General features: G+C 35.8%; 1 protein-coding gene across 8 annotated transcripts in view; it reads left to right on the top strand.

Annotated features, from left to right (window-relative positions):
- The window catches only part of GRB14 (growth factor receptor bound protein 14), a 66,162-nt gene that overhangs the window by 44,772 nt on the left and 8,903 nt on the right, over positions 1-12,487 (top strand). For all 8 annotated transcript variants that reach the window (XR_010473674.1, XM_065068686.1, XM_065068684.1 and 5 more), the window contains 8 exons: positions 942-1,016; positions 7,431-7,568; positions 8,635-8,745; positions 8,937-9,032; positions 9,604-9,684; positions 11,921-12,037; positions 12,146-12,203; positions 12,295-12,382. Coding sequence is in view for 7 of the 8 variants with exons in the window: in XM_065068686.1 (XP_064924758.1) it covers positions 942-1,016; positions 7,431-7,568; positions 8,635-8,745; positions 8,937-9,032; positions 9,604-9,684; positions 11,921-12,037; positions 12,146-12,203; positions 12,295-12,382 (764 nt within the window). In the remaining variant the exon portion in view is untranslated. The remainder of the gene's footprint in view (positions 1-941; positions 1,017-7,430; positions 7,569-8,634; positions 8,746-8,936; positions 9,033-9,603; positions 9,685-11,920; positions 12,038-12,145; positions 12,204-12,294; positions 12,383-12,487) is intronic.

Here is a 12,487-nt window from a genome sequence, read left to right as displayed (position 1 = left end):
TGTGTATTGGTTAACCAGTGAGTGGAACCAGGTGTGGAGTGTGGCTGACATGCCGCTATGACCAGCATCAGCAGACATGGCTAATCAGAGTCCTTCCTGTTCCTGTTGAGTCCCGTTCTGGGTACTGTGGTCCAGGTGTAGCAAGAATGCTTTATCAGAAGTATGTTGATATGAATTAACCCTACCAGTAGTTAATTTTTATTGAAAGTTAAAGTCAGTGGACATTGGACTGCCAATGGAATATTGGCTTAGAACTTCTCAAAGCCTTGAGAAAACATTATTTGTAACAGTCAAACTCTTGGCTGGTTCCTGTCAGCCTGTTGAACTCCCCAGCTGCAGGTCTGTCCCTAAATTATACCTTGAGCTATCATTGTTAATGAAATTGGCACTTTACATGCAGAATTTGTAACCACACTGTGTTTTGGTATTAATTCATATTCGTATCATACAAAATGGACAATTCAAAAAAGCAAGCTGAGGGGGCTGGTTCTCTATTAATGGAAGTTACTCCAGAATATTTACTGGTTTTCTAGTGTAATGAAAACAAGACAAGAGAAAACAATGCAAATTTTCAGCATGTTGTATACCCTCCTACTTTGTAGCATCTTGAAGCCCCAGGCAAGTCTTCTATATGAACAGCAACAGAAATTACTACTAGAAAAATAGCACTAAGGGCCAAGTACTGCAATATGACATGCATCCTTTTGAAACGCTCTTGCTTCCAGGGACCATTGATGTTTTCTCAAAATTCCAAGTTTTTCATCAGATAATATATAGGATGTCACAAATTTAGGAATTATATTAAGGAAAACTTAAACTGATGGATCAGATAATCTGCAGTGTCTTGCACTGCATTGAGAACTTTAATTTTATGTCCAAAAGAGACAGGAGGTTTTATATTTATCTTTATGGAACTTTGATACAAATTGTTTTTGTTACAGGGTTTTTTTCCAGACCATATGATATCTTTTCCAAGTGAGACCAGTGCAGCTGTAAGCCATTCTGGGATATTACAGGTTTGTAATCTTTGAATGAAGATGAGCCACCATAGCTCAGAGTTTCCCTTGTGTTGTGTGAGCACAGCTCATTGTCACTGTTGGATCTGTGGCTAGGTTTTAAATACCTCAAACATGGTTAATAACTCTTCTTCCTTACGAGATGTGACGTGTCTCTTCCAGATAGTTATTATATGACCACACCTGGAAACTTGCACGTTCTTTCAGAATCAAGGAGTGCCAAACCAGACAAAATGCACTAAAAATGATTATTACATTTGTTGGGTATTTCAGTTGAAAGACCCCATTTCCTAAAAAAGATGGGGTACTGCAGTACTCAGCACATGCTCAGCAGCAGGCCTTGGTGGAATAATGAGGAACTGCTAATGTGATACAAATGGATATAAAAAAGAGTTAAATGGTCAAACTCAATGAGTAGAAAATTTAGACTGACTAGTATGATTTGTTGGCTTGAAGGCTACTGTAGCCTTTGATAAAAAAAAACAGTGTTAGTCATCTTTTAAGCAGATGAAAGATTTTAATTTACAGTGGGAATAATTTCACAGAATGACCATGTCAGGGATCATCATCTTACTTCTCAAAGAGGGGAAAAATGAGTAATAAAGGTGGAAGCATACACATCACTCTTGTTTGCTTGTCACTAGAAAAATTAATTAATAGACAAACTTTCACTGGTCTTAAGACAGCAGTCCTATGTGTGAGATTTGGGGATAAAGAATGATTGGAAAAGCAACATAATTCCACAAGATTTTTAAGGTAGAAGTAAAAGAAATATAGAAATTAGAAATTTTCTTGTGCATCTATATAATAAAGTCTACCTTTGCATCAATGAGTAAATTAAAAATATGAAAGAACCAATTCCCAAAGCATTCTTCTGTTTTAAATAGTTACATCCATATAGAAGCTAGTGTTAGTCAGGAGGTTAAGATTATCCCAAATATAGTGAAAAATGTTTCAAATTATCCCCAGTGTTAATAGAACTTAATATTTTTTGCTCATAAATGTGATTTGGTATTTTGAAAAAAATAATAAAGACTTTTATAATGGAACTGTTTGCCCTATAGTCTTGCACAGAACCTCCTTTAGCCCTGGAAATAGAACATACTGTGATAGGTAGAATGTGTGCAGAGCTTGTGGGCAAGATTAAAAATCATTCTAAATATGAATAGTTACATCCCATTTTGATAGCTTGAAAAGATGTTACAAAATCTCCTCTGTTGCTATTTCATGTTTCATTGTCTGCTTAATTGTATTTTGTTGAATAAAACTTGCTTAGGCACAAAGTAGAGATCACCCTTGTGGATGGTGCAGCCCTTACACATCTAAATTGTGTACAGTGTGTCGCTATTTCCTTGGAAACTTTCATTAAGACAAGTTAACGGGCTTTTGTTACTATTTGTGATGTGCTTGGTCAATTATCACGAGAGACATTAGTTTCAACAACCCAGTGTTTACAAGTGATGAAAAAATAATTTCTGATACTTTTATATTTTTTTGTGGATTGAGCTGTAAGGAAGTAAAATGTTTTCAAGTATGTTTTTTATTGACTTTCGTTGATAGTGAAGAAGTGTTTTGGCTGATAACTTTGAATCAGAGCATCTAAATAGCCTCAAAACCAAAAAGCCATTTAGCTGTCTCCTATCCATTTAGCGTGTTCCAAGTAAAATCACTAGGTCTGACATACGCAGAATGTCTATGAATCCCAAAGAGAGAGGTTTAATCTCTGACAGTAAGATCTTTAGCATAAAAAAAAAAAAAGTGTGTCGCTATATTATTTAGATTATGGCTGCTTTGAGACAGAGTACTGTATGTATGTGACTGGTGGTAGACAGTATGTATCACTTGGAACTTGCTTTGCAAATCGGATGCTTTAAAACATGTCAAAAATGAACGTCATATGAAGATTTTCATCTGTGGCCTCTCCGCATAGTAATGAAACATTCTATTATAATTTTTAGACATTGGGTTGGCTTGGTTGTTTTTTGAGAATCACAGCTTTCACAGGTGGTCAACAAATTAATTCACTTGGTCTGATTAAATGTGAAACCATTGTTGAATGTAATTTTAAATGAGGCTTCTGACTTGTTTAAAACATGGGCTGTTTATTGGAAAAACTCTTATTTTAGATGAATTCATGTACATACGAGATCCTCTTGTATTCTTATTCATTACAACATTTGCAATGAATAGACTGCACAGCATGGATAGTGTTGACAGAATTGAGTCTTCTTGAGTTAGTAGGTGAAATCCTAGTCTCACTGAAGTCAATAATTTTTTTTTTTTAATTACTTCAAAGGGTCAGAATTTTATCCTAGGTTTCTTTTCTTTTCTTTTTTCTTCTTTGAATAACATTTCCACAGTTTTGTCATTCTGTTTTTTTGATCTTTGTATTTATAGCATATTTTTTTTTTTGCTATGCAGTATGTCAATCAGCATTTTAAATTTAACAGTGACATTTTCAAAATAGAAGGTTGAAATTAACTCAGGTAATTACACTTTTTTTCTGATTTTACTTGAAGAATAGACCTATTTTCCTCCCCTCTTCATCATGTTTTAATAGAGGCATTTGATATTCAGGTTCTGTAGGTAGACTTGAAGTTCAGAGTTCAAGTCTTATAATGACCAGTTTTGCTGCTTCTTTCTAATAGCTTTTTACATATAATGTGAATACATTAAAAAAAGCTGGTTTAGGTAGCACATGTCCAAGCCATCTTCCAGAGCAATGAAAAAACACTTGCACCTGATGTAGAATTTATTAAAGATGGGAGCACATATATTTCCTAAATAAACATTAAAAAATCAATGTTATATATTCTATGATTCTAGATGCAAAAATTAAAGATGGAACAGGATTACCAACATAAACACTCATAATTTGTTGAAAGGTGGAATTACTGATAGTGTCTTTTCCTTTTGTCCTGTCCCCATTGCTATCATGTTCTTAGTTGTTCCCATTCTCTGCTTTCATGGATTAAAGATATAAGCTTTCATTTCTTTAATCTCTCTGCCACAGCAAGTCTCTCTGTCCCTGACCAGTTTCTCATCTGACTCTGTTCCAATCTTCGGCTGGAATAGCCGCACACTGAATTTCAGTCTCTTGCCAATCTCCTAAACATGTCCTAGTCTGCCCGTTGTCTTTCCCCATCTTCCACCCCAGGTTTTGTCAGCCTTTCTCCCAGTCTAAACCCCTCAGATTGAGTGAGGACTATAGGAGACAATACAGAGGATCACTGTCAGTTCTTCTCTGGAGTTAATTGGTGCCTTTAAAATTTATCAGCAGATTCTATGGAAAGTCCTGCTTTTTCCCAGTAGCACGAGGCTGGGTCAAGGCCAGCTGTGATCACATCTTTGAAGAAATCAGTCATCAGATTCAAACTTGATTCACAGAGTGTCATGAAAACGATGGCTCCTTTAACTCCGTAAAATCATGCGAGCGCTTGACAAACATCTACCTTAGCAAATGTCTCTGCTACTGCAAGCATCCTTTCATTGAAAATGTTGCAGATGCAGACAAATAAGTTGTGTGGTTAGGAGTGCAGCTCTCAATCTTTATTGCATTCTGTGATATCTAGTATTTCTGCATTTTTTAATATTATATTCATCTGAGATGGTGTGGTGTTTTTCCTGTTACATTATTTTTTCACTTGTTGATTATTTTTTTTTTCACCTCAACAAAAGAAATTTACTTGCTTTGTTTTTTGTTTAGATTGGTTTTAAATTGGTTGGTTTTACAGCTAATCAAATTGTAATCGAGTCCTTGGTGCTGTCATATAGTAGTATCTGAAAGCCATGGTGACATTTGACAGCACTCTACATATCGTATAAAGTATTTCACTGCATGGGGGAGAGGCTGAAAGCTTATTTCTGCATATTGTGTGACCAGTAATACCTGTCTGCAGCATACCATCATTTATTTTACTCTCCCCACTTCTTCTTCATATATTAAGGACTTTTCTTATTTTTCTTATTTTATCCTATTTTGGTTACCCCTTATCTGCACAAACAGGTATCCATTCTGCCCTGTAATAGACTTGCATGTACCTCCATTCAAACAAACAAACCAAAAGAACACCAAAAAACCCCACAACTCAGCTAAAACAACAATAAAAGTGCAATCAAAGCCAGCCCGCAACCAAAAAACCTGAGGAAGTTATCTTTTTACTATCTTTAGTTGTAGCTGTTTATTACAGACATTCATTTCTCACTGTGAAATATTTTTACTGCTTATTTCTTCTGACAGTTAATGGTTTTTACTACGGCTTGTTCATGTTATATTTTCTCGCACAGTCCTCAGCTGTCTTAGAAAGAAAAAGATGGATCTAGGATTGCCTTTTTCCTAGCATTATTGCTACTTTATTTTAATTGATAGCAGGCGTACAACAGCGACTGTTGAAGCTGAGCTTTCTATTGCTCCTCCACTTTGGTCTGCTGAGTAAGAAAAAAGATTTTCATGACAGCACTTCTGGTTTGAAGCTCTTATGGCAGAAATCCTGGGGTAGACACTTGTGCGGGCTGGGAGCCAACCGCTCCTTTCATCTTCAGCAGAGATAATAAAGCCTAAAAAGATGTTGTTTTTACATACATTGACCGGTTTATATTTTCCTAAAACTTCCATTTGACTTTGCTTATGGAGTTGGAATACTTTTTAAATTTAGCCTTTATATTCACCACCAGCGAGCCTGTTAATATGTGGCAAATGGGAAGATTAACAGGCTGGAACACCTACCAGGACCTACCCGTCTGCTTCAATGTGGCTGCAATAGCTTAAACTGCATTTGCACACAGTGTGCCAGCAGCACATGTAGATGGATGAACCTGGTCTTATTGTAATTTAACTATTCAGGTGAATAGCAGTGAAGCTATTCATAATGCATTCCTGGTTGTGGGCTAGGGCCCTCCCCCATCAGTTGAAGCCTCCCAGGGTTACTGCATTTGTGCCAACTGAATTTAATTAGCTCAGGACGGTCTACAGGTTGTACAGTAGTGCACCTGACTGGAGGGTAGGAACACAATAATAGCGAAAGAGTCCTGGTGTATCTTGATTGGACTACATTATTTAGTAGCCCAAGAACTTTGTGTGCTTCCAAAATTGAGTTTACTTCATCACTTTGCAGCACTCTGGCACTGGCCAGTCTGTCTCTTGCCTGAGAATCTGTTTCTTCTTGTCCTCAAATCAGATTTTCTGGACATGGCAATGGACAGGAAGAAAATGCAGCAATGAAAGCTGAAGATACCAACCGGAAAATCCCTTGTTCCCTACCTATATATAAGCTTTGATAGCATTTATGATGCTGTAGTCCAGTCTGGGGCAAGGTTCCTTGAAGAGATCAGTAACCATATAGATTCCTTTGCATATATGGAAATGGAAGAAGTTTAAATTAGCCTCTTTAGATATGAGTAATAGTTCCGAGTACTTTTCTTGGAAGAAGAGTAATAAAAATGAGTGCATTGCATGGAATTAGAATAAAATTAACATGGTTTCCAGCTTTTAGTGGGTACTTTTGCAGACTGAGTGAAACTATGTACTTGGTCTTAGCAAGATCCCAGCTGTTTTGGCTCTGACTGTTTGGCTGAAATGGCAGAAGAGAAGCCAGTGAATACCTTGAGTAGAGACAGCCCAACACGCAGCTTCTCTGGGCATTAGTTAACTTCTCTGTCTGTCCATGGCATTCTGCGTTTCTGTGACCTGTGAGGGTGCACGCCTTTTTCTTCCAGTTCTGGAACCAAAATAGCTGATCTCTCCAACTTTTACTTCCTCCTTTCTTCTGATGCAGCTTTGTTCAGTACTCCATGCCTCATGACCCTGAGCACAGACAGGAGCTGTATCTGCCTCTCCTGTCTTTAATCCAACTAACGTTCCTAAAGCTTCTGCTTAAGCACAAGTTCAGGTCCTGAGACTTTTATTCCCTTTTTATTGAAAATGGTAATATCTGCCTGACCTGCATGGTTTTGTGATTCAGATATTGTGAGTTGTTTGCTGGGTTAATTTTGGCTCAGATCAGTTCCCTTATCTGGTTTGTAACATGGTGGGGAGGAGGCATAGCATTATTTTTCTTTTCTTTTGGTAGCATTGATTTGCAGTTTTATCTAAATATGGTCTGAAGCATGGGATCAGAACTTCTTATACTGGTTTTGTTGCTGAAGTCAACATATTGCATAACTAATGCTCTCATTTCAAACCATATGTTCCGAATAAATATGTAGCTTGCTTAGCATACCTTTGAATTGTGTAACATTCTACACACCTTAAAGCAGAGGTACTCTTAATGGGATTAGATGCACTCATAACTGAATTAGTGTACTGTGATAGTGCATTTAGGGGGTTAATCCCCTTGGTCCTGTCTGAGTATATTAATGAAACTGAAAGCTGGTTTCAGCTGAAAAGAAAAATGCATGTCTGATATTTTCTTTCAGATGTTCCTAAGCTCCAGCACGTATCCTGAGATTCATGGTTATTTGTATGCAAAGGAACAGGGGAAAAAATCGTGGAAAAAATTGTACTTTATTTTGAGAAGATCTGGCCTTTATTTTTCCACTAAAGGTACATCTAAGGTATGGGAAGAAAAAAAAAAGAGAACTATGAAGTTAGAGCAAGTGTGAATCTATTTATCATTTGCTGTAATAATAACCAAAATTTGAATTTCAACTTACAGTGTTAAAAAGGAAAAAAACAAACAAACAAACCCACACTTCATTACAGATAAAACCTAGACAGATATTGAGATATACAATTGGGAAAATGTTGTCTTAGAAATAATAGATTTTTTTTGCCTAATAACTTTGCTTCATTCTGGCTACTATTTTTCCAAGCAGTTAACAGAATACCCTTTTAAAATGAATTTTCAAACAGTAGTTAAAAATCCGAAGTATACGGGATGCTCTGAAAGGTGGACATAATGCTTCATTATCTAAAATAAACAAAAACCTATGTATACAAGGACTTTACAGGAAGATTTTGAGAGTTCTCAAATTTAGTCACTGGATTTTTCTTTTACTAGTGCAACTTTTTGATGTACTTTAAACCAGGTTATGTTAAATAGGGTACACTGGAGTTAAGACATCTTCTACGTAAACCACTTAAGACAATGTTTTTTCTTGTTCTGAATTTTCTGTGTTAATTGACAGAACGTTCATTGAGCTGTTTTTGTGTCCTTCAGCAAATTTATTTTGTTTGCTTCCTTGACTTAATTAACCTTACAGGATGGAGATAATGGTTAGAAATAGTACTGGACAGTAATTATTACAGTATGTTGTTTTTTCAGTTTATGAAAGTATATTTTATTTTGATGTTTGAAAGGCATACTGCTCTCAAAACTTGATTCCTACTCTAATATTATCGTAGCTTGAATTTAGTGGATGTTTTCCTAGAAATTAAATCGCTCATACTTGGGTTTTTCTCCCTCTCTGGAAGAAGGAACACTTTGACCAGTTTGAGGTTTTTTTTCTTTGCATTATAAAATTGATGTTGTCTCTTTCTGGATTTCGTGATGTCACAGTTAGAAGTGCAGTATGTAAGACTATATGTTGGAACAGGATAACTACTGTACTTGTCTGAATTTCTTGTCTGGAGAGGATGGCTAAAAATAATCTAACTTTATTTCATTGCTCTTCTTTTTAGGAGCCAAGGCATCTGCAGTTTTTCTGTGAATTCAGCAATAGTGATATGTACATGTCTTTGACAGGCAAAAAGATTTCTGGAGCACCAACAAACTATGGATTCTGCTTTAAGGTACAAGCTTATTATACTCATACGTATTAAAGCAAGCCACAGGTCTTAGGTAAGCTTAAGTTTCCTTAAGGTTTTTAAAAACAATATTGAGCTGTCTATTATAAAATAGGAGAATTAGTGGCTTTTATTTCAACAGGTATTATCTTCAAGATATGCATTAATGCTAAAAAAAATGTGCTGTGGCCTTCTAGCCTAACAAATCAGGAGGAACCAGAGACCTGAAACAGCTCTGTGCAGATGATGAACAAACTAGGACCTGTTGGATGACAGCAATTAGGTTGCTTAAGGTAATTTTTTTGTGTAAAGTTAACTTCTTGCTTAAGTTTACTATGTGAAATTTTGATACTGTGTGGCAACATAATCTTAGGTTCCCATGCAATAGCAATATCCATTTTGCACTCTGAAAGCTTATTTTTCTTCATTCCAAAAATACAGAGAGACCAAATTACTGGAATCATTGTAGGGGATGGTATGATGAACTGAAGCCTCAGTCTTGCAAATACTTTACATTAAGCTTAGGCTGATTTGTAACCATGTTGAATTCAGTGAGATTGTTGAGTAATGTTGAACAAAACTACAAGAATGCACAAGAAGGAAACTTAAATATTGGTTAAAATGTGTCTGTTTGTGACAAAATAGGAATAGGTCACTTGCTGTATTAAATGGATAATATTTAATGCAGAGTGTACTTTTGTAAAGGCAGCAGCAATGATAACGACATGTTTCCTTATCCTCACAGCATTTTTCACTTACTTTTTAATGGTAAAGAAAAGCATACATTATCTTGCACATCTGGAAAAAAATTACTTGGTTAGGTTTATAATTTAAAATGCTAACCATGTTATTTTCTGGTTTTAGTATGGGATGCAGCTGTATCAGAATTACATGCAACCATATCAAGGTAGAAGTGGCTGCAGCCCTTTGAATCTAACACCTATGGTATGTCCCATAGTAGCTCCATGAAAATATACTGTTTCTGCAATCATGCTATTTTGAAGTAACTTATGTCATTTATACTATTGACCTGATCCTGCAAATCTTTGCATGTGCGAATGCTTGCCGAAATCTTCAGGGGTGTCAGGGTTGACTAAAGGGCTAATTAATTCACTTAATACAAGTTGAGTAGTTCAGACTAGGTAACAGGCTTTTTCCCTTTGTCAAATCTCTAGCATTTTGGGAGTTCATTGGCTTATTATCACTGTCAAAAAGAATGGAAAGAGGATTTTGAAAAAAGAGCAGCAGAACTATAAATGCATCAAAAAAAGAAGCAAAGTGTTTAAGGTTACACATGCTGTAAATGATGAATAAGCAAGCTCTAAAAATTCCTTTTTCAGATACAATAGTACTTTCATTTTATTTTTTTTAATGTAAAACATTAAGTACTTGAGGTGAATTTCAGCTCATGTAATAATGAGTGGACTTCAGAGGAACATAATAATTTGCCAGAACTGGATTTTAGTGGAAAGACAGCCCATACTAGGTACTATGTCCATCTCCTCAGACAGCTGGGATTGGATCAGGTTGTCCTTTTCTTTAATATCTTGTGTTATCCCAGTTCTTTATGAGTCATTTGGCTTCAGACTTTTTCATGGCTGAAAACCACTTTTGTGTTTTTTATTGGCTAAATTAGGTAAAAATTATTTGTTGCAGTGATTTTGTGGTGGATTTTTTGAGCTGTTATTATAGTTCTTGCTGTTAAAGTATTTAAATATGCATTTTCTATTAAGAGATATCCATAAAAGTAGTTTTCTGTGGTATTACCAATAAGCGTGGCTTCAAAACTGCGCTTAATACACTGACTGTGTCTATATGTTTTGTTACGTAAAGCTGTTAAAACAGCCAACTGCTGCTTTTATAAGGGATCTGGGAGCCATTACTGGTTCTCTCTGCTCTTACACTGCAGGGTGCATTTTAGCTTTTGTAGCTCCTAACACAGGAAGAATCTATAAACAGTACCAAGCATGGCACTGTTTTTCTACTTGCATATAATTCATTAATTAAACAGCAAATTGGACAAACTTGGGAGTTAAGTGTACAAGCTAGTGAGCACACTTCATGGGGGAACCACTGCCATGTTTCACACTCCTCCATAGCTCACAACTATGGCAGCTACAAGGAGTTCCTGCCGCTCTCCTAGAGGCAAACCTTTTCTCTTATTTTTACCCTTGGTTTTTTTCACTTTTTCAAAGTCCTTTACAGGTGACAGTTACTCAGGCAGACCTTAGACTGCAGTGTCGAGAATTGCAGTGAACTACAGAATTGCTGTCTTCCATTTCTAATTATATTCATGTTTGTAACCAAATAGAAACAAAACAGAGCCGCTTTGGTTTTAACTGGGAAGCTTTGCTAACCCTACAGAAATCTGGGCCTCTTGTGTTCCAGATGTTATTTCAACTTATAGAATGCTAGAATGTTCTTTTAATTATTTGAGATTCCAGTGCCTGCCAACATTCGAACTATTACAATACATATTAAACTTCGTTTTGTAAACCTTGGTTTCTGCTAAGTATTTTTATGAGTTTTAAGATGGTTTTGTCGAACTTCAGTGCTTTTTATTATGTTGTTACAAACTTGATCTTCACTGGGAGAAAAATCCCAAGCATTTTTAAATAACAGATCCTACAGTTGTTACGTCTATGATGAGAATAGAAGTGATGTATTAAAAATAAGTTAAACAGCCATAGAAATGGCTGTTTTCAATGCTCCAATCTGGTAAACTTTGAGTGAAGGTTTATATAGATAGTATATACATTTATGACGTATTTATAGAAAAATATTTCAAATATTTGTTAATTTGATGGTTATGCATAAGAATTTTATATGTTCTCATTTTTCTGTTTTTTGGGCAACTTAATAACAGTTTCCTGACTTGCTTTGACATGCAAAGGGCTAAATATAGTTAAAAATACATTGCTCTGCCATAAACTCTACTTATATTTATCATCCATTGCAGTAATGCAAAAGGATGATCTGTCCTGCCAGACTGTAAAACTGAGCTTTGCAGCAGCATACTGGAATTACAAGTGCTCTCCAGGGTAAAATGTGTTTGGCTCTGATGGGAAACGCTGCAGATACTTGAAACACCACGTATAAAACATAATGTTTTCTCAGAAACTCACTTTTAAATGGATCTTTTAAAAAATGAACAAACTAAATGTATTTTTCTTTGTTGCAGAGAAGCATTTCAGAAAATTCTTTAGTAGCAATGGATTTCTCAGGACACAGAAGCAGAATTATAGAAAATCCAACAGAAGCCCTTTCAGTTGCAGTTGAAGAAGGATTAGCTTGGCGGGTATAAACACCTTTGCTTTCTCAGAATAGTATTTTCTGGATTTTTTTTTTTTATTTATTTTTTAACAAAAAAGCTTTGAAATCATGTTTTTACTTCTCTCTTGTACAGAGGAGAGGGTGTCTACGACTCAACTCACATGGCAGTCCTATTGCCATGTCTAACATGGGTATGTGTGAGTTAATTAATTGCCAGAGAAATGTGATTGGTGGTTCTTTCAATCAAGGTGAAATGTTTTTTAAAGATCTTTATTTCTATAGCTATACACAGATCTCAGTCATGGTTTCATCATAAAATCTCTAGAGAAGAGGCTCAGAGACTTATTTTGCAGCATGGACTTGTAGATGGGTAAGTTAATTCTTTACATAACTCTTCTGAGACAAATTTCTAGTCAACAACTGCTATTTCCATGTACTTCTTATTGGGAGGGAGATGGAGGAAGGAAGATTTTTT

Source organism: Columba livia, chromosome 7, assembly GCF_036013475.1.
Source record: "Columba livia isolate bColLiv1 breed racing homer chromosome 7, bColLiv1.pat.W.v2, whole genome shotgun sequence".
NCBI classification, from domain to species: Eukaryota; Metazoa; Chordata; class Aves; order Columbiformes; family Columbidae; genus Columba; species Columba livia.
Note: the sequence above shows the minus strand (reverse complement) of the source record. Positions and strands in the feature narration are given on the sequence as shown.